This window comes from Choloepus didactylus, chromosome 3 (assembly GCF_015220235.1).
Source record: "Choloepus didactylus isolate mChoDid1 chromosome 3, mChoDid1.pri, whole genome shotgun sequence".
Taxonomy (NCBI): Eukaryota; Metazoa; Chordata; class Mammalia; order Pilosa; family Megalonychidae; genus Choloepus; species Choloepus didactylus.
Window position 1 is genome coordinate 191,116,864 of NC_051309.1, and position 22,402 is coordinate 191,139,265.

At 36.0% G+C, this 22,402-nt stretch overlaps 2 protein-coding genes across 6 annotated transcripts in view; one reads left to right on the top strand and one right to left on the bottom strand.

The window, feature by feature from the left end:
* WDR17 (WD repeat domain 17) overlaps positions 1 to 11,811 on the top strand; it is a 149,454-nt gene extending 137,643 nt beyond the window's left edge. For all 5 annotated transcript variants that reach the window (XM_037831043.1, XM_037831046.1, XM_037831047.1 and 2 more), the window contains 5 exons: positions 8 to 110; positions 1,079 to 1,180; positions 6,614 to 6,712; positions 7,039 to 7,222; positions 9,401 to 11,811. In XM_037831043.1, the coding sequence (XP_037686971.1) occupies positions 8 to 110; positions 1,079 to 1,180; positions 6,614 to 6,712; positions 7,039 to 7,222; positions 9,401 to 9,520 (608 nt within the window). In that variant the 3' untranslated portion in view covers positions 9,521 to 11,811. The remainder of the gene's footprint in view (positions 1 to 7; positions 111 to 1,078; positions 1,181 to 6,613; positions 6,713 to 7,038; positions 7,223 to 9,400) is intronic.
* SPATA4 (spermatogenesis associated 4) lies at positions 9,864 to 21,616 on the bottom strand. Its single transcript, XM_037831048.1, has 6 exons — positions 21,386 to 21,616; positions 20,371 to 20,500; positions 19,854 to 19,972; positions 19,525 to 19,745; positions 15,592 to 15,708; positions 9,864 to 12,054 (listed from the first exon to the last, which is right to left on the bottom strand). Exons 1-6 carry the CDS (start codon positions 21,601 to 21,603, stop codon positions 11,981 to 11,983), a joined length of 879 nt encoding a protein of 292 aa, XP_037686976.1. The 5' UTR covers positions 21,604 to 21,616; the 3' UTR covers positions 9,864 to 11,980.
* Between the last annotated feature and the right edge of the window lie 786 nt (positions 21,617 to 22,402).

A 22,402-nucleotide genomic window follows, 5' to 3' on the forward strand; every position in this document is an offset into this window, starting at 1 on the left:
TTGCTAGAACACATCAGTAGTTCAGACTGGACTTTGGATACCATTTACCCAATTCTTGACTTATTGAGTTATATTCGTACTGAAAACTTAGTCTTGCATACATGCACTGAGTGAGTACATTTTCTTCAAAATACATTACTCTATCCATGTATTGTTTTAAAATGACAATCATTTTTGGTGTTCAGATCAAGAAATTTTTCAAAAAATGACATTTTTTTATTCTTAAGAAAAATGTAGAGGTCAATTTGAAACAGAAATATTAAATCTTAGTGGTTCTATTTAGTAATATTTAGTCTTTATATGTTTATAATGGTTATATATGTGCACACATAGACACACACACAGTCACACACAAATACCCACCAGGTTCAAGCAAGAGTTCAAAGTTTGAGGATGGTTTGGGACAGAAGTCCTCAAGCAACTAGTGGTCATATTTACTAAATATCCATGTATGCAAAGCATCATACATGATGCTTGGCTTGGAGGAAAAAAGTGAGACAGGAAAGTTAGAAATAGATACCATCCCTGAATTCAAGTAACATTTAAGGACATCGTTATCCCATATAATTAAAGCCTCTAGAGGTTCATGCGTAATTTGCAAGAGAAGCTTTGAGCTAGTTTTGTTTTAACACCCATGTAGAAATGATCCACTGTGGCAGTCTGGGTGACTTTGGCAAATTCCCCTAGCAGGAAATGCAATGGATATTTTTTGCCCTTTCTTAGTGTCTACACAATATGCCAGGAATTTGTAAATTTGACTGAGGAGATCACTTAGGAATAAATTACATGAAGTAAAAGCCAAGGAAAGTAGAAAAGTAAGCACGCAATTGCTAAATATTACTTAAAGACTTGTATTTTAAATTAAAATATATGATGTAGCACAAATGTCTGAATAGGAATTTTTAACTGGTGAATAAAATGTCTTCCGCAAGTTTAGAAAATTTTCTAAACATATTTAGCTATAAATGTCACCCATCAAAATACAGAGGTACAAATACATGAACTACATATGAGAGTATAATGCTCTATGCCTCAAACTGTGGTGTTTCTTTAAAAAAAGAAATGTGTTCTTTTTTAGAGCTCGAAATGAGTTACTGATATTATATGGTTATGTTGGTGCATTGCTGGCTATCAGAAGACAGTACCAAAGCATTGTTCCAGCACTTTATGAGTATACAAGGTAAAAATGATGATTTCTCTTGCTGTTATGAAATTAGAGAAATTCTTTTCACTGAGATAATTTCTAAGTGGATCATAGAATATACCAAGTACAAGTTAATACACATCCATTTATTCACTCAGCAGGTGCCTTATAATAAAGCAGCACTTAACTATATGAAATAGGAATAAATATCATTTACAGCCTAAATCCCAATGTTATCTGAAACACAATAGAATTTATTGGTCTTGCATATCAAGATACTTGAGGCAGGCATTCCAAACTGTTAAAATTGTTCTTTGATTTCATCAAGGACCTAGATTCTTCCCTTCTTTCAGCTCTGCCATTCTTGATGTCTTTCCTCTTGCTTGAGTTAAACCATGGTTACAAGATATCTGTAACCCCAATCTCTACTGTAGGAAAGGGCAAAGTAGAAAGAGTTTGTGAGTAGCGTGTAAGTCCCTATTTTATATTCAGGCATAACGTACCTTCCTATTTTAACAGCTGGATGTTTCAGCCATTATCTTACACGTGTTATGGTCAAAAATAAAAGCCACTGTGCCTTCCATAAAAACTCATTTCCAAGTCAGCTGGTTTGCTAAATGACATAATAGGTAATCCTTTTAACTCCAAAAAATGCTGCGAGTCTTGAGGCCATGATTCTTACAGGGCTAGCAGTTTTTCTGAGTGCTTTTCATATGGGACAGAGGATTCTAAGAGAAATAGAAGGCTTTCTCATCTCTGCTGTCTCCCTCTTGAGTAGGCAAAGCAGTAACTGCCACCTGGTGCAGACTGAAAGGTAATATAGAGTTAATATTACCAGGGTACATAAGGTAAAATCCATATCTGCACAGACAGCATAATCATAATAGAAACTAACTTTGAACAGTATAAAATATATGATAGGAACAATAAGATGTATAACAAAAATCAAAATAATATTTAATGGAATATGTTCAGCTACATATAAATTCAGTAATAATGAAAGTAAAGCGAGAGAAAATGGCCACTTGATCTAATATCGAGAACAAAAGGAAGGGTTTTTATTCATGAAAGACTTGAGAGAATGTGTTTGTTTAGAGGAAACACAGTTCTGAATGAGAAATTTAAGAACTCCCCAATTTTGAAGAACTTCTCTGTCAACTCAAATGTTGTCTTATTGCTTATATTTCACTAACCCACTAAATATGGATTCCTGAAAGTTTTTTCTTTGTTTTTTTTCACTTTCTCTCTCTCATACTGTCCTCTTCTTCTCTTTTTTCTTGCTCCGCAATAACATTCACCTCTCCCATCTCCATGCCTCTTCTCTCCTTTCACCTTCCTATACTCTATCTTTCAGAAATCTCACCATTTTTATGTCTTCACCTATCACCTCTATAGAGATAACTCTATTTTATATTCAGGTGTAGCCTCTTCTCCCAATTCCTTTGTGTATATCCTGCAGCTTGCTGAACTACAACCTTAAACGCATTATGCTCAAAATTAAAAGCGTCTACTTCCATCTCAAATCTACTCCTTCTCCAGTGTTTTCTCTTTCTTCTGCTGGTGTTTTTGTATTTCAGTCACCCAGGACTAAATGATCAGGGTCAGAGTTGAATGTTTGTTCTCCTTTACTGTCCACATCCAATTATGAGGCAAATTCCCACATCCCATACCTTTTCTCATTTTATATACCACTATAGTTACTGTCTTCATTAACTCTCATTTATAGAAACCCTTCATTTAGTCACCCTGTCTCTGTCTTTCTCCTATGGTCAGTCAATTCTTTATACTTCAGCTGCATTAACCTTCCTGAAGCACCACTCTTGCTCAGATACTTTCCAAGACTTCCCACTGTCTACTGATAGCATTCTAAATCCTTTGTCTTCATTAGAGGTCCACAAAAATTGGGCTCCAACATTATCCCCCACTGTACCCTTTTATATGTTCTCTACCCTGGCAAAACTAAATCACTTGTAATTATCAGTATGTATGTGTGGTAGATTGAAAAATGTACCCCAATTTAGACATGATCTTACTTTTAATCCACGTTCCTGTGTGACTTCATTGTAAATAGGATCTCTTGAAGATGTTATTTTTAGTTAAGGTATGGCCCACTGAATGAGGTAGTGTTAATCCAGTTTACTGGAGTCCTTTATAAACAGTAAAAATTCAAGCATAGAGAGAGAAAGCCCAGGGAGTAATCAAAATCTGGAAGTCAATGAAAGCCTAAAGAGAAAGGAGAGAACATTGCCATGTTATGTGAGGCAGGGACACAAGCCAAGGAACCCGAAACATAGCTGGTAGCCAGCACCAGGATGTTACAGACATTGAAGAGAAAGTACCACCTTGCTGTTGCCTCAGTTTTGGACCTCTAGCCTCAAAACTGTGAGCTAATAAATTCCTATTGCTTAAGCAAACACATCGTATGGTAACTGTCATAGATACCTGACAAACTAAGACAGTGTTTGATCCTGGAAAGTGGGATGCTGCTATTAGAAATATCTAAAAATGTGGAAATTGCTTTGGAATCTGGTACTGGGTAGAGGCTGGAAGAACCATGAGGCACTTGATTGAAGAAGTCTAGATTGCTTTAAAGAAACTGTTGGTAGAAGTATGGATGTTAAAGATACCTCCAGTGAGTCCTTAGAAGGAAATGATGAATCTGTTATTGGGAACTGTAGGAAAGATGATCTTTGTTACAAAGTGGCAGAGAATTTAGCAAAATTGATGTCAAATGGAAGGCAGAACTTACAAGTGATGAATTTGTTTACTTATCTTAAAGGTTTCCAAGCTAAGTGTGGAAGGTGAGCCTGGTTTCTCCTTGAAGTTTACAGTAAAATGTGAGAGGAAAGAGATAAACTGAAAACTGCACACTTAAGCAGAAAGGAACTAGCAACAGATGATTTGGAAAATTCTCAGTCTATCCAGCTTAGCAAGCTCTGAGACCATGGCCAGAGCAACTCTGTTACAGACCTCTCTGAGCTTCTGGGAAATGAGTCCCCAGAGAACAGGGCTCCATGTGAGGGTTTAACTGAACAATTCTTAGTTAAAAAGGGTATGGACAAACATGGGTTCAGTCAGACATCTCAGAGGAAGTAAGGGTTGGAGATGCAGTTATCCAGGCAAGGATCATTGGAATGTCCTCTTGTCTGATGGTTTGGGCTCCCTTGAACTCCATGGAAAACCAGTAAGTTTGTTTGCAAAATTTATATGAACTGAAGCACTGCCATCCTGGACTGAAAGGGACAGAGAAGGGGCAAATTGAAGGAAGAATGACTTCAAAGGAAGAAGCATGGAAGCAGAAGTCTAAATCAAAAAGTTTTCCTTGGTCAAGAAGAAAGGCCCATCCATGCATGTGGAAAGCATGGGTCCACCCCTGCCTTGGAGTGGGCAGGCCTTCTGCCCCTGGGGAGAGTTCAGTCACCACCCCAAAGCTCAGAGAGAGTGGGGTCTATTCCCAGGTGTTTGGGGAGAATTTGGCTGCCACTCCAATACTTGGAGAAAGTGGGGCCTATGACCCACCTCAGTTTGTGGGCAGAGCGAGGCTGACGCTCTAGCAGGCCCAGAGGACAAAGCATCGATCCAGAGAAAATTCTCAAACCTTGAAATTTAATGGAATTTGCCCTGCTGGGTTTCAGACATCCTTGGGCCCTGGGATCCCTGTTTTCTTAAAATTTCTCCTTTCTGTAATAGGAATATCTATTCTGTGCTTGTCCACCGTTCTATTTTGGAAGCAGATAACTTGTTTTTTAGATTCCACAGGTCAACAGACACGACACTAATTTTGCCACAGGACAGACCACACCCATAAATAATTTTGAAGAGGTTTTGAATTTAGCCTTGTTACCTAAATGGCCTAAGGCATTGGGGATATCAGGATTAGTTGAATATATTTTATGTGTTGAGAGTAAACATCTGTTTGGAGTCCAGAGGGTAGACTGTGGTAAATTGAATTATGCACCACAATTTAGACATGTTCTGATCTTAATCTGCAATTGTGTGAGTGAAAATCCATTGTAAATAGGATCTCTTGAATATGTTATTTTTCATTAAGGCATGGCCCAACTGGATGAGGTTGGGTCTTAATCTGGATTACTGGAGTTCTTTATAAGCAGAAGAAATTCAGACACACAGAGAGAAGGCCACAAGGAGGAGCCAGAAGACAGAAGTCAAAGCCTTAATTTTTTGACTCCTCTAACCTCAAAACTTTGAGCCAACAAATTCCCATTGATTAAGCCAACCCATTTTGTGGTATTTTTCATAGCAGCCTGGCAAACTGAGACACTATGTAAGCTATTCCCTGATATTTTTTCACAATGCTCCCTTGTGTTTTTTGCCTCACTTCCTAATGATGCTTTACGTATAGTAGACCATCAAAAACTACTGGCACATGTGCATAAAACTGTATAAAAAGAAGCCATGTTATTTAAGGAATTCATATTGAAGATTGCCACATTGTCAATAAAAATTTTAATTCAGTATTTTTTATTGAAAAAATTGATAAGCCACTACCTGATTTGAGAGACTATTATTGAAATACTAGATTTGGGTGTGTGTGGGATTATTATTCCTTTCTGTCATCATTTCTTATGTCCCAGTAGAGTAATGACAACTGGCAACAGTAACCATAAAGGATAAAAAATGGAGGAAATGCTTGCTTTTACTATTACCTCACCTCTAAGCCTTGTGTTTTCTTTTTGTTTCCTAAACAACTTTTAGTTTTAAATTTCAATTAACTGGTTCCTTAAAAGACATACTGAGTTTATAACTTATTATGGAAACTAGGGCTATTAATTCTGTAAAGAATTAATTATAATTATTTTATGTTTCCCAGTTTTCTGTGCATTTGCATGATAGAGCACTATCATTACTACTTCTATTTTTTTTTCACACATCCCTGTCTTTAAAGAATCAAAATCAGCATTTCCATTCCTTTCTATTAGTTGACGTTCTTCTAAATGCTGTTCATTTATTCACTCACTCATTCAGCCAGTATTTATTGAACATCTTTAATTTCCCAGGAACTTAAATATCAAATATACAAGTGAGCACAATGTTCCTAAGTCCTTCCATCATGGAATTTACAGGCCTGATATGAATAAAAACAGTAAAAAAGCAATTGTAATAAAATGTGGTAAATGATATAATATCAATAATGAGGTTATCCTGAGTACACAGAGGCAAGAGACATATAACATATACCAGGAGAATGGAAAGGTAGATCAGATGGGCCTGCCAGCTAGAAATGATACATAAATGAATGAATAAAAAGTATTAGGGTATAGTATGTGTATATATACAAGCATACATACATATATATAAATATATGTATGTATATAGTCGTGTATGCACATAATATATTTTCTAAAAACAATACTTGTTAAATATAGAATTGAAGTTATTTAAAGTTCATATGATATTTTGATATCTTAGTTTATAATGTCAAATGTTAATTTCATTTTCACGTTTCAGTCAGCTCTTAAAGCGTCGGGAGGTATCAGTACCTTTAAAAATTGAACATCTTTCTGAGGAATTGGATGCGTGGAGAGCTTGCACCCAGTCCACCAACCGGTGAGTTGATATGATGTGAAAAATTGGAATGCAAAAAGTATTATTTAATATAATAGACAAACTTGTTGTAAATGTATATTGTCATTATTACTTTTGGCAGAGTAATGAGTCTTGAGTTGTTAAAATATATTCAGTAACAATTTACAATGCTGTTTTTTTTTCCTGCTTTTTTAAAGTCCTTTGTTTCACTGTGAATCAAGTATAAAATTGATTTCCATTCAGCTAGAATGGGGAACTAAATAGTCATCAAGGACTAATTCTAATCTAAACCTCAATAATTCTATGATTCTACAAAAATGAAAATGTAACATCTTTTGGAAATATAGATCAACAGAAGATTCTCCATATACACCCCCTTCTGATTTACAAAGAATGGTTTATGCAACTTTACTCAAGAGAATCAAAGAAGAACCACTCAAGGGAATTATTGGACCAGATTATGTGACCGGATCAAATCTTCCAAGTCATTCTGACATTCACATCTCTTGTCTTACGGGATTAAAAATCCAGGTACAGTCTAATGTCAGGCAAAAATTTTGTATTTCTACTATTTTTATTTGTTTCATTAATTTTAAAAAATATGATCTTAAAATAAGCATAAGCTGAAAAAAGTAGGTACTATAAAGCATTCTAGGGCCTGATGAGGAAACATTGTCCTTAGTGCTTCCATAGTTAGTTTCAATGACCTCTTTCTCTTTAAAATAAATTCAGAGAGATTGTCATTTTACTATTTTCATAGAAGAATTTCATGTAATAAGCATACTTAGTAACAAATAATATGTGTACTCAGAAATAAATATTGTTTTAAAATACATATAGATCAGTTCCTTAGGGAAATTAGAGTTCATTAAGGGAGACAAAGCAACAAAAATCAAGTTACAACTAACTATATCTCAGTATATTAACTTTAATATCTCCATTTGTGTTTTATAAATATGAGCAAAGCAATTTAAAACTGATAAATGTATAATATCTGAATGATTATTATGCATGCTCTTACATTGTGAATTACTGAAGTTTTTCAGTGATCAAGAATTATTGGGATCAGTCATGAGGGATGGCTAATTCTCAAGGAATAGTCCCTAACGTGCAATCAAATTAGTGATGGTGAATGATGCCAGGGCCCCCTGGTGTGGCCCAAGGGTGCCATTATCTCAAGTAAATAGAGAAGCCTTCTTCGTCCTAGAGCCAGGACCGATAGGGATCCCCATGAAGTAAACAAAGCTGAATCCCTGTGAAATGTCAATTGAGACTGCAGATTGGACTAAAAGAGCTCCCCCTCCCAGTAATACAACCGTTTTATTATTGGGATTCTTGACTAGAAAGCACTTAAAATCCAATCATTTCATTGCTAATGCTGGCATTCGGGGCCAATGGAGGTATTTTTTGGCTCAACCAAGTAGTTTGCTATTAATCTAAATCCTGCATGTAGTTTGACTTGCAACTGCAGGCTAGTTAAGTCTTCAGAACACACCAATATATCCCAAAAACAGAGACAACACATAATTGTATACATGTTTATCATCTATTTATGTTCAGAGTTAAAAAACTAAAGCGGTAAATTCAATTACATAATTAAGAGAAACACCATTGTGAAGTTTTTGGAGCATGTCTTCAATGCCACTTGCTACCCTTTATGTACCATTTCTAGGACTTTATACCTTCATGTCCCTTTTCTTCTTCTCATCAGGCTCCTTTTCTCCATCTGGGATAGCTAAATGACCTCACATGCTGTCTAACCTCCCTGTACCCAAACCTAAATACAGGAAAAGACCTATTAATTATCTTATATTTACTAAGGTACAAATAACTAATTCAGATGGGGTGTTAACCTCCCAGGATATTTCTATTTCAACAGAAAAGTAATGCGTTCAGTTTATAATAATTGTGAAATGTCAATAATAGGAAGATATCTACTTTACCTACTCATATGGTGAGATTCCCAATATCTAGAAATAATTTGCTAACAATAAACTATATCATTTGAAATCACAACTAAAAACCTGATAGCTTTAGACCACAATTAATTTTTATTGTATTTTGTGCTTTTTTAAATCATGCTTTTCTTCCTAAGAACTGCTTAATATAGATTCATGGGTTTCTTGAATCAGTTCTTCAGAACTATCCTTGACCTGGTATAAGTGTGTAGCCAAATTATATATATGCTAGTAAATTACATGATCGAACTTGATTTTAAATTATAGATACACGTACAGAACAATACATTCTTCATCTTCTGGAGAGTGGGTACAAGGTTTTCTGGCTTAAGTAATTTTCCCAAATGTATTGGCATAGATTAACATGATTAAAATAGTGAAGTTTATTTAAGTCTGTAACTAGGCATATCTGCTCTTATTAAATAAGTTAACTTTATAACAATGGATTAATAAAACCTTTTCTCGTTTGATTATTTAGTTTAATAATTGGTATTTAAATTCAGATTATTAAACTAAATTCTATTTGAAAGACATCAGGCAATAATGACATGTTAATATTTGAAAATATTGCTGTATTTAGTGGCAGTTGAGAAAAAAACTATTTTTTTTTTCATATTTCTAAATTTCCTATTTGGATTTCCTAAGTATTGCCAGTGACTTTTTTATTAGATTAATTCTACTTCTGAAAGTTTAAAATATATTGTGAATTTATAATCCCATTTTCTCTTTCCCCAACTGTCATTGTGTACAGGGCCCTGTATTTTTCCTTGAAGATGGGAAATCAGCTATCTCCTTAAATGATGCACTGATGTGGGCAAAGGTGAATCCATTCTCACCTTTAGGGACTGGAATCCGACTCAATCCATTTTGATAGAAGGTTTTTCTCCATGCTTAATTGCATTTTTGTAAAGAAGAATTTTTGTGGGTTAGTATTACCTTAACTTTGGTTGTCCAAGAACCAAATGTTGGGGGTGAGGGGTACAGAACTACAGTTGATTTTATTCTTTAATTTCAAAAAATAAAATATTTATGTAATGTAAAGAAAAAAATAGATGTCTCCTTTATAAAACAATAATAGTCACATTCAGGAGGAAAGTAATATTTAAATTATAAAGGACTAAATAATCCTAAAAAGCATAAAAGTTTCACAAAGCAAAAAAGGTACCAAATTTTTAATATTGTTAAAACATTGAAATATATAAAATATTGCAGCACTGAGAATAGGGCTTGACATATAGGAAGTACTTAATGAATATTTGGGTGAGTGTCTCCATAAATTGAAAAGTAAGGTTTGCTCAACTGATCTTCAAGTTAACAAGTGCCTATGTTGTCCTTTACAATAAGTGTAGTAAGCCACTAGTTTTAGCTCATATTTAATAAAGGTTGTCACAAGTTTGATAAATATGAATAAATGGATACACAGTCAAAATATTTTTCAGTTTTATTATTAAAAGAAGATAATGTTACCAAGCTTTCATCTGATGTTGAACTGTCTGATATAAAGGTTTAGGTTATGTAAGTATGGAAAACAATTGGGGGTGAAAGATACAAAATGCTGTCAAATATATATGAGAATTTGCATTAAATATAATTATTTTAAATAGATATTTGGTGGGTACAGATTTTAGTTTTTGATGAATTTATTATATAAATAATAAAACTAATTTATATTAACTTTCTTTAAAATTCAACAATTTATTTTATGAAAATTAGTTTCAAATAAATGTATGTAAGGATATTAGTTAAAATTTTGGATATATTATGGAAATTTAATTATTTTTAATATTTATTAAAAATGTAAAGCTGTAAAAAGTGTGATGTGTGACTAGAAGTATTGTAGTTGGACTAGAATTCTGGCTTTGAGATTTATGAAATGAGTACATAGTAGGATGAATAGTACTTTGATGCTCAAGTTGTTTTACAGGATTTGTAATATAGATGTTTTTGTCTGGCTTAACAGTAAGCTCGTATAACTAAAGTAATTGTGCATTTTGTTATCTTTAAAGTTATTGCATTTAAAATCTTTTTAAAACCTTATAATATGTACGTATTTATTATATTTATCAGAATGACTAATTCTAACTCATCAAAAAGAAATTGCAGGCTTAAATTCAATTTTATAAAAAATCAGTTATTAAAGAAACATAGAATGTATGAAATTCAGAGGTGCAGTGTTTAATATCAAGTGTAATGTGAAGTATTTTTTTAACTGAGTGATATGTATAACTCAGATTTTTCTTACATGAGGATTATTAATTGGCATGTATGTACCAGATTCAAAAACCCATGATTCTTGTTCCCCACAGGCATCATCGACAGGAGTAACAGTCATTTAAATGAGTTTAAATGAAGGCTGTTCATGGTGATAGGCAAGATTTTCTATGGACCAATATATAATAATAATCCATCAGAATAAAAGTTTAATTAATAAATGCTGTCAGTCAGAAGGAGAGATAAGTAAAAAGAAGCCAGCCCTTTCCAATACAGGTGTTGGGTCACCAGCAGAAGCAAAGCTCACAGTCTCATATAGAGAAAAGACAGAGCGAGGTCAGCTTGCTTTGTGGGCATTTGTCTCCTGTAGCCAACAGGACTAAATCCATGGCTGACTTAGGGAGATATCCTACTTGTTTGTGTGCTGCTGTAGTAGAGGAACCCCATTCCCTCCCCATCAGAGACAAATATACCATTAGGGTGTGAGCTGGATGTTGTAAAACGTGTCCGCCAGAATCAGACTGTCTCCGGTGAAGTTTACATATGCTTAGGACAAAAGGGGAAGGAATGTACTGGCAGTCCTCTTATCTACTAAGAGATTGTGTTTTATCCTGCCAGGCAGATACACCTGGTCCTGAGCACTGGATGTATTTGTGGGTCCCAGGGAAAGGCAGCAGGCCACTCTAGGACTGCCCCCTACCACAAATATCATGTGTAAATATACAGGAAAAGAATTGGTTCCTTTAATTTCTGGTGAGGAAACCATTTCAAGTAGATTCACCATTGCTACAAAATGTATGAGAAAGAATGCTTACTAGTCGTGGTGAAATATGTTTAACTGTACCTTTAAAGTTATTTCTGCTTGTTCTTTCTATACTAATAAATTTAATTTTGTATTTCCAACATTAACTGGCACATAATAGGTATTCAATAAAACACTGTTGAATTGAATGAAAAGACATGTTCTTTAGCCTAATTACAGCTAAGACTCCACTTTAATTTACATATTATTGAATTAGATCCAAAACTAGGTGGTTAGTTCCCTGTAGTATGACAAGAGATGGTGGCACCACTTCTTCAAAGCAATGTGGCAAGTCACTTTTCCATATTTCTGATCGTTTCATAATGGACTCAATTTTCCAGCTTGTTTCACATTAATTTCTCTATGTAGATAGCCACCATTACCTGCATTTGCTGGGAGATTTAGATAAAACAAAATTAAAATCAATTCATGGTTATTAAATATTTAGACAACCATCACTGTTTCTAAGTATATCAAAAATATGCAGAATGATTGGGAACAGACTGAGCACAGATTAATCTAAATGCCTGGTAAACAGAATATTTAAAGGAAGCATTATAGCAGTCAGGAAAAAAAAATCTGAATGTCACCCACCTCCAGAAGTCATAAGCAGAGCCTAAAAATAGCCAGGTCTTTTTTTGGTACATCTGATACTGAATATGACTCAATTATTTTTAGATAGTGCTTCAGAAAGCAGCTGAGCTAATATTGCCACGGTTTTGTACTTAGATTTGGCAAATCTACATAATTCATAATTCAGTTCCTGGAACTTGGATTGCTTTGAGGCATCCATCCTGGCCACCCAGACTCTGCAGGTCATTCAGTTCTAATGTGAATGGCCCTTGGCAACTCAGGAACCGATATCCTCTTGGTACATTATTTTTGCTAAATGCTAGATTTATGGAAACAAGTAGAGAAGCTTAAGTATTAAAAAAAAAAAAAAAAGAAAAAGCAAGGTTAATAACCTATATTACACTTAATTTTGTCAACCCTTTTTAGAAGCATTGCAGATGAACAACCTGTGATTACAATCCATTAGGTGTAATCTGAGATGGTAAAATGGGGTTAAATTCCTATAGTCTGGTGTTCTTGCCTCTCCTCCCTCCATTAACTTTCAAATTATGTTAAACTGACCTGAACTAATCATAGGACCCTCTTATCAGAAACAAGTGAATGGAATCCTTTAAATTTGGGGGAAAACTTAAACTTAGCGTGAAACAATTCTTAATCCATAAATTACCAAAGTCAGATCCACACCATTCATTAACTCCCTATATACCCAGACTGAGAGAATTCAAATATCTGGAACAGGATGCAGAGAAGTAAAAAACGTATGTTGTCCTTCCCATCCTTATCTTTTCTGCTGGATATAGACTCTCATAAGCCCATCAGCCATTTTGAAAAGAAGAGGTAGAGACACTGAAGTAAAAGAGAATCATAGAGGAGAGAGGATCCACAGAATCATGGAAGAGAGCATTGAGAGAACAAAATGGGAAGGGGAGTTATTTACAGCAGTTTATACATGATTAAAATTGTAAAAGCAAGAATCCATTTGTCTTGGGGTCCTGATTGAAGAAATGATAGTATCCAGTTTTTCCAAAAACTCCTATGTGACCCTTGAAAATTTTCCAAAAAGATAACAGACACAGAAAATACCCTTTAGCAATTCAAATATTAGTAGGCATCACTTTTTTATATATGGCCTATTTGCATTTTTTCTTACCCAGGAAGGAAGTCCCAGTGTGGCTTATTACTAGTCCTCCCTTTCTTTTAATTGTATCTCCCCAAGTGGGAAGTCATGCCCTTTCCCATCCCCCCCCAGTCAGGTCCAACTATCAATAAGGGAAATGAGGTAAGTAAGCAAGAAAAACAGACCCCACCTGCAGTCTCCCTCACCGGGCCTCTATGCCCATCCTCCTCCCATGACTCACCCTTTTGCTCCCTTTTCAACGCCTATCCTGCTGGAACTTTTGTCACACAGCACTAACCGAAGAAGACTGAGGCAGGTCTAGGAGGATGATGTATTTCCAGGCCCTGAAGATTAACTATGGCTACTTTTTTTTTCCATGGAAACATTGGTATGCACTTCTGTTGGGTTCTGTGGTGGTTTGGAGCTGTATGTACCCCAGAAAAACATGTTCTTAAATTTAATCCATTCCTGTTGGTGTGAACCCATTGTAAACAGGACATTTTGATGTAGTTACTTCAATTAAGGTGTGGCCCAGCCCAATCAGGATGGGTCTTAATCCTATTACTGGGGTCCTTTATAAGCAGAATGAAATTCAGACACAGAAAGAGAAAGCCATGGAAGCAAGAAGCTGAAGGTCAATTGAACCCAGAAGATAAGGGAGAGGCCAAGAGAGGCCACCATGTGCACTGCCATGTGACAGAGGAGCCCAGGAACAAGAATCACTGGCAGCCAGCCCTAGAACACCAGTCTTCAGGAAGAAAACATCGCCTTGGTAGTGCCTTGATTTGGACTTTGTCTTAGCCTCAAACCTTGAGCTAATCAACTCTCATTGTTTAAGCCAACCCATTGCATGGTATTATTTAAACACCAAGGAAACTAAAACAGGTTCTATCATGCTGAATACTGTGCATATGTTATCATGTTAAAGTTAAAGGGGTTTTGATGGGCTGCCTGTTATCTGGATATCAGAAAGTGTGCTCTGAGGACCATTAAACTAAACAAAACAAATTAACAGTGATGTGTGATCACATAGATTTTAGGAAATACTTCATTCCACACTTCTCTTTGATATTAACAATGCATATTAGCATTTTAAAGACTCTGAAAAGTCTTAAGTTTTTTTGCAAAAAGTCTGTTTGTTTGACATTGCTTTCCCAGACGTTATATACACAAGGAACTCTCCTCCAACCCCCCGCCACACACACACCCATAAAATCCCTATTAACAGTTTAGGAAACATGCTCTGTAGCACTGGGCCATATACGTTTTCTATAAAGGGCCGAATTGTAAATATTTTACGCTTTGTGATAGGATTGCCAGAAGAAATACAGGATGCCTAGTTAAAAGTGAATTTCAGATAAGCAATAAATACATCTTAGTAAAAAACTATCCCAAATATGCTCCCCTCTCAAATTATTCATTGTATTACCCTGTATTTTATATGCTAAATCTGGTAAAACTACCTGTGGGCCATATAGTCTCTTTCACAACTGTACAACCCTACCATTGTAGCACAAAAGCAGCCACAGACAGGCATGAGACAAACAGGTGTTGTCTGTGTTCCAGTACAATTTTATTTATGAACAAAGAAATTGGAATTTCATGTAATTTTCACATGCCAGGAAATATATTTCTTTTGATATATTTTTCAACTATTTAAAAATACAAAAATACATAATAAAACAAAAATTTTAATATAAAGCATAAAATATAAATATAAAACACTAAAATATATAAAAACAGAGCTATTCAAAAACAGGTGGTGGGCTGAATTTGGCCTGTGGGTCATAGCTTGCTATAATATAAATGTTAACAGAGATTTAACCAATGACTTCTTGTAATACAACTGATTGAGAAATCTAGATATGCAGGAATCTATATTTGCCTTAGTACTGATTCATCCTTCAACTGCTGGAGAATTGAGTTTTGAGCTCCGCCAACCAGCTTCACCTATTTCAGACTCACATATTTAAAGATAAATCAGAACAGAAATTAATCCGATATTAGTAGGCTGGGGCACCCTCATTTGGGAACTCACCCTGATGTGACTGGAACTTAGCAGACCACATGCCCCTCCACCTATCAAAAAGCAAAGATGTCTACCAGTCTAATGCACAGTTATAGACTGACTGCCTAGACCAAATTTTAACTACCTTTAAAAATTTAACTGAACATAGTAAACCAAAACAAAAATAATTCCATTTTGTCAAGTAAAGTGTTTAAAAAAAACATAACTTACATAAAACAGGAGCAACTTTTTCCTTTGAAATCTTTAAATTATTTCTGTGCCCAGTGGTTTGGGTAGGAAGATGACGAAGAGTAAATTCTCCCACTGTTGGTTTGACCTCAAACCAGTCTATAAAATATAAACATAAAAATTGTTGCTAAAGAAATCACAACAGTCATTGTCAAAATGACACCATAATTTAATATTTATATTCATGAGTGGTGCGAATATGTACGTTGTAACCCACTACTCCTCCCCATATCTTTCACAGTACTTTGATGCACAAAATACTTATTTGCATATCTGTACCATTTGTCTGAACAGAAGAGCACAAGGCACTGTTAAAATAACACAAACCAGAAAATGAAAAGGCATACAAAGTGAAGTTCTTGTGCAACATTTAGAAAATGTTAAGGCAATCTCTTTGTATTCCTATTAGTTTTTTTAAGTTTGTATTCATGATAACATAGATACAGAAAAGTGAACAAATCATAAGTTTACAACTTCATGAATTTTTAGAGTGAATATACATGGGTAAACCACCCAGCTGAAGAAATAGTACATTACCAGCATCCCAGACTCCACCTTCTGTCCCACCAAGACGCTACCCGCAAAGAGAAACACTATCCTGACTTCTGTCATCATAGGTTAGTTTTGCCTATTTTTATAGTTCGTTATAATGAAATCATACAGTACCTATTTCATTTTCAAAGAGTTTTATAGTACCAAAATAGGATCTTAAAAGTTATTTCTGTGTTTCTCATATTTTTATTAAACTGTCCCACTTGGACATCAATTTCCCTGAACTTCTCAAGATCACTTACTCCTTTGCAGCCTATCCTTCAGTGAGGCTTGAAAGAGTGTCTAAGGTAAGTTCTACTCATCAGTCATGTCCCGTTAACACTAAATACAACCCTGGTTAGTAGCATTACCAGAACTATAATTATCACAGTAATTACTTTGGCAACAGATGGGAAACCTAAAATCAGCAGTCTCAAGAATCAAGACTGGTGATGACCAAGTGCTGCTATTCATGAACCTGAAGGGTTGAGGTGATCCATGACTAAAGAGAAACTGTTCAAAAGGAGATGTCAGAGAAACAGGTTAACCTTGTGCAAAGATATCATGACTTTTACATAGAAGATTAAGGGGAATAGTTGAGATTTGTTCTAGAAATCAGAACTAGATCCAAATAGTGGAAGTAACAGTGAGATAGACTAAATGTAATCAAACATTATCTATGAAAAATAATGCCTAATTTTTATGTTAAAAAATAATTAGGCAGAATTAAAATGCTGGACAACAAAAGACCCTAAGTGGCAGAGAGTGATCAGAGCCATAGTGTTCAAAGGTCCTTATAGTGTTGAGGAAGAGTAAAGGTACTGATTGGTTTTAGATGAAGATAAATATGTATGTGAAAATTTCTAGGGTAGCACTAGAGAAGAAATTTTTTTATTTCCAAATCAGTAGTGGGAAGAAACTTTTGAAAAAAGATTCAGTCCGAAAGAAGAAAAGATAAATGAGACAAAAACAAGAAGCAGAAAAAGAGAACAGATAAAAAGCACAAAACAATATGGGATGTGAATGCAAATATGACAATAATCAGTATTAGTGAATTCATACAGTTAAATAACAGTAAAAGTAGCAACAAATGAAACAGCAAAGGTCCATGAAACAGAATACTTCATAAAAGAACAAATTGGGGGACTTCCTGTACCACTTATTATATATACACTTACATACATTTATTATAAAGCAATAGTAATTAAGGCAGTGTTGGTGTTGAAGTGGCATACATGCAGACAAAATTGGAAAGAGACCCTGGGAAAAGACCCATATATACACAGAAACTTGAAACAAGAAAGGGAATTTCAATTAGATGGAAAAAGAATCGACAATTCAAAAAATGGTGCTGAGATCATTGTTTCCCCATATCAGTTGCAGAATTAAGAGCTTAAAAGTCAAAGGCTGAACTTCAAAGTTTAAATATGGGAGAATGTATTTATAATCTTAGGATGCCAACAGTATTAACTCTGAAATTTGTATTCGTTTTTCATTTCTGCCATAACAAATTACCACAAATTTAGTGCCTTGTTTAAAACAACACCCCCCCACCCCCACCCCTTTTTTTTAATCTCACAGCTTTGTAGGTCAGAAGTCTGGGTGCAGAAGTCTTGAATCCTCTATTAAAGGGTCTCACAAGTCTGAAATCAAGGTGTTGGCAGGACTGCGTTCCTTTCTAGAAGCTCTGGAGATGAATCTGCTTCCAAGCTCATCCTGATTCTTAACTGAATTCAGTTCCCAGTGGGTGAGGTCCTCTTTTTCTTGCTGGCTGTTAACTGGGGCCCCTAAATGCTACCTCACATAACTTTTCACGCTTTCTGTGTGGTCCCCTACAGCAATGGCAGGTCAAGGCCCTTGCATGCTTCAAATCTTCCTTACTTCTCCCTCTGCCTCACCTTTCTGATTCCAGTTGGAGAAATATCTCTGCTTTTTAAGAGCTCATCTGATTAGATTGTGCCCAATCAGATAATTCAGGATAATCTCCCTATTTTAAGGGCCCTAACTTCAATTACATCTGCAAAATCCCTTTTACATGAAATGTAACATATTCACAGGTTTCAGGGAGTAGGGCATGGACAACTTGGGGTGGGGGGTGGTAGTAGGCATTTTGCCTAGTACAGAGTTTGATAAAATCAAGCTTTAAATATTAAAATTAAGAAATATGCATGAATGAAATTAAGAATCACATGTAAATAGTGTTCATGGATAATAATACTTTAAATCAAGAAAAATATGAACAAAGGTAGGAGGACTTGGAGGGAAGGTGGAGAATGCCATCAGAAAATGCAAAAAACAGGAAGGCAAAGGTAGTGGTAATTTCTTAAACTACATAAGGATACACAAGCATTTATTCATTTTTATCAGTCTTCTTTAAATTGTACATGTACAGTAAATGCATGCCTATAAGATAAATTTCACAACAAAATTTTAATGTTTAAAAACATACATTTGAATTTAAAATTCTGCAATGGGATTGATAATCTTAAACCATTCTTTACTCACGAATTCATGATTAGAATTACAAAGGAGACAGAATCAAGGAAGAGGAAGAAAAATAGTAGGAGGCAGAAGAATGGACAAGGGAAGGAGGACAAACATGAAAATCTATCTCACAATGTTGGGAGATAAAGCTGCTGCTGTCCTCTCCTTCCAGAGACCAAGTAGGATGTGACTCTTCTCTTCAGCAAATGGTGTTCAAAAGGGAAAGAAATCCTAAAGACCTACTTTTGCCTCTTTGCCTGAATGGTTTGGTGCCAACGGAAATTATGAGGTTTTTAGGTGACTGGAATCAAGGGACAAAAGATTCCAAGGCATGGGTGGTGTGCTAAATGAGTGTGAGAAAAACAAAGAGAAAGTTCACATACTTTGCAGTCTGCCTGGGACTCTGAGGACAAATGCTTTGGATGCGCAAAGAATTATCACTGACACCTCTGGAAAGTTGCCCCGGGTTGCCCCAATCTGCCCCTTCATCTACATACCAACAAGGCTACTATGGAAATGTGAATCATGGTAATCCAGGCTTTTCCTAAAGCACCTATATTCTGATGAACTCTCAAACATACCCATCTTCTATGAACTTGATCTATGAAGTACTTGTTTACCACAAAATTCTACATGAACAGGTTGGCTAACACTTTTCTCTAAAAGGAAAAATGTCTATACATTGCATTGGCCTATCCGTTCATCAAAAAGAATCAATTATAACTTAAACCACTCCAGTGATAATAAACCATTCCATTGCTAACATAAGTGAGGTGTTTTCCCTTTAAACCAATGACAGAAGAAAGCAGAAGTGGGACAGTGGCAGGCTTCCCTTTGATCTGTGCTCAAGAATAACATCGAGTTTGGAAGACTCAGCTGACTGTTCCCAAGCAAACTTACCTGGATTCAGTTTTCTGCTTAATTTTCTTTGCAACATTTGTAAAAGGAAGAGGAACTCTACTTTAAGTTCATTGCTGAGCATGTTGGGGTTGCTTAATAATTCTGATAACCTAATGTTATCTTTAATAGATTTTGAAGCTGTAGACCTGGGGACCAGGGGCAAATGCATCTGGTAACTATAGTCTGTGAAATTCACGAGGTCATCCTGGATACTTTTAATTCTGAAATAAAAAAAAGAAAACACTGTTCACAAGACACACTTTAGTAATGTTTATATTACCAAAAGTTTTACATTAAATTGTATTACTAGAAAATTCCAAATAACTCACTCTCGATGTGTTAACAAAGTATAAACCTCTTGAATCAGTATTTCAGGTACTCCGGCTTTACAGTGTATCGTTCCGTGGATTAGTTCTTTAGGCAATTTGAATTTTTTTCTTGACAGGAACTTTAATAGTAGAAAGAAAATATTTTCATTCTAAGAAGTTCTATAAAAATGTCCAATTACTTGTGAATTCACTTTAACCCCCCTTTTATTTGTCTCTCAACTAATTTTCTGATGTTCATTTTATTTATTAAAAGATAGTACTATTCAGCAAGAAAATCAACCATTACATCCCACAGTAATTTGAAATGAGTATGCTCAGTTTCATAGATAACTCAACAGCATAAATACCTGGAATTTAATAATCTACTTTGTCAAGTATGGGAACAAGCTGCTAACTCATTGGGATTGTATTCCAGCACACAATCACACCCACTCCCAGACACAAATAGTCAAGACATCACAAGTGCACTTTTTAAAACAAATTTCTTAACAGTAAATTTAAATGATTGCTAATTTACCTTCTCCAACTGTGCCCAGTTATCCAACTTGACTTTTAAAGAGGTTCCATTTTCAAAGGATGACAACTTAAGGTCCAAGGGGTAGTATATACTGAATATTTCTGCAATTAGGTAGCCATTTGAAAAATCCCTGATTTATAGCAACAGGGGGGAAAAAAGTAGTTTATTATACATTTGTATTATTGTGCAGTTAATTTATGCCCATCTAAAATTCCATGCCAACAAGAATGAACTTTGATAAACACAGTTTTCTTAAATCATTGCTCTGCGGTGGCTCCCTGCCACCAGAACAGCATTTTCATAAAACTATATACACACCAAGGCTTTGGTGTTCTCTTCATTATTTTTACTGAATCTGCGTTTTAACAAGATCCCCAGGTGTTTCATGTGTACATTAAAGTCTCAGATTCAGACGCATCTTTGCACAGAATACTGACATTAGTAAACCAGAGTCCTTGCCTGCCAGAGATCAATCGCTTTAATTCTTCAGGAATTTAGTTTGCAATCCCAAGCAAATATTAACTGTCAGTTTCGTTCAGGGTGGCTGCAGGTAAGCGGCAACCTTTAAAAATTCCTGATAGCCCTCAAACTAGACATCACCTCTGTTGAAAGAGAGCCTTGGTTATTATTAACACCCAACGTCCCTGGAGAAAGACTATTACCAATCTTTTCGTAGCCATCAAAGCATCCTATATTAGTTTGTCTACAAGTTAATGATTGAAACACAAACGAATGAAACGTCTCATCATATCTTTTTTTAAAAGCCCGCTCCCTAAGAGGGCGATGGTAAAGGTGTCTACGTGTTTGCGTGAGTGCGATGAGTGGGCGGGGGTGCGGTGCGGTGCGGTGGGGGAGGTCGTGATCTGAAACATAAACCAGGCCGCGGACAATCGAGACACAGTCGCCCCCGTGCGGCTGCCAGGCAGAAGGCGGAAAGGAGGCAGCGCGGATCCCAGCGCAGCTCAAGGCCGGATATCACCCGCCTAGGGGGTCTGGGCCGGTCTTGCTCTAGGACCTGTTGATGTTCCTTGGGAAGAAGCTGAGATCCAGGCCTTGGAGCCAGCGCAGAACGGACCGAGACAGGCGGGAGCTCTTCGGAAGTTGAGGATAAACCAGACCCTTCTTAGGCTTCCCTCGGATGGGAGCTGCTGCCTGTGGGGAAATTAACGGTGACTTGGATACGGCTGCCGCCGGCAGTGTCCGCTGCCTTCCTCCCAGGCCAGCGGCAGCCATGGCCCTTTCTGGGTTTCTATGGCAACAGCAGCGGCGGGGCGGGGCTTCAGCGATGCGTCAGCTGCCCTGAACCGCCCCTAATTCTCGTGCGTTGGGGACGGACGCTCTGGGTTGGAGACGCGAATTCTTGGCCCCCCAGGGCGGGGCGTGGGTGCAGCTACGGGGATTTAAACCTTGCGCCAAACTTTTAAATTCTGTTTTGGTTGAGTTCACCCACTTGTAAATTATTTTGAGCTTTTCTTCTTCCTCTTTTATTTCCTGGCTCGTAAATTTGCATTTTTATAATTTTGTGATTTCTTCCCAGCTGAAGGGTGGGCGTTTTGAGGAGTGATGTTTAGAGGCTCCAGAGGACAGGGACATTTTTTGTTTGAGGATTGGAAAAGATAGGGTTTTTTGGCTCCAAACACCAAGGAAAACCTGCAAATTTGATATTAGTAAATGTTTGCAGTCTACAAAATTTGCCATGCCTATTTCCTTAATTATTACGCTGTTTTCATAAAATTACGTATTTGAAAACAATTTTGTAAGTTATATTTGTACATTTCACAAAGATACGTTAGTGTGCACGAGCCTCAAAAGACAAAGATTCATCATGTCAGAATGCTATCCTCTTTAGTATTTATATTGACCTTATCCTTCATTGTGTAAGAGAACAAGTCTTCTCACTTTTAAAAAAACTAAGTTTTTGCTTTTTTTTTGCTTTCTTTTTTTTCAATCATGTTACCCCCTATATATACCTTAAAAATATTTTATTTTTACTTTGACTGTTAAATAGGTAATCAACTATTGTTTATCAGTT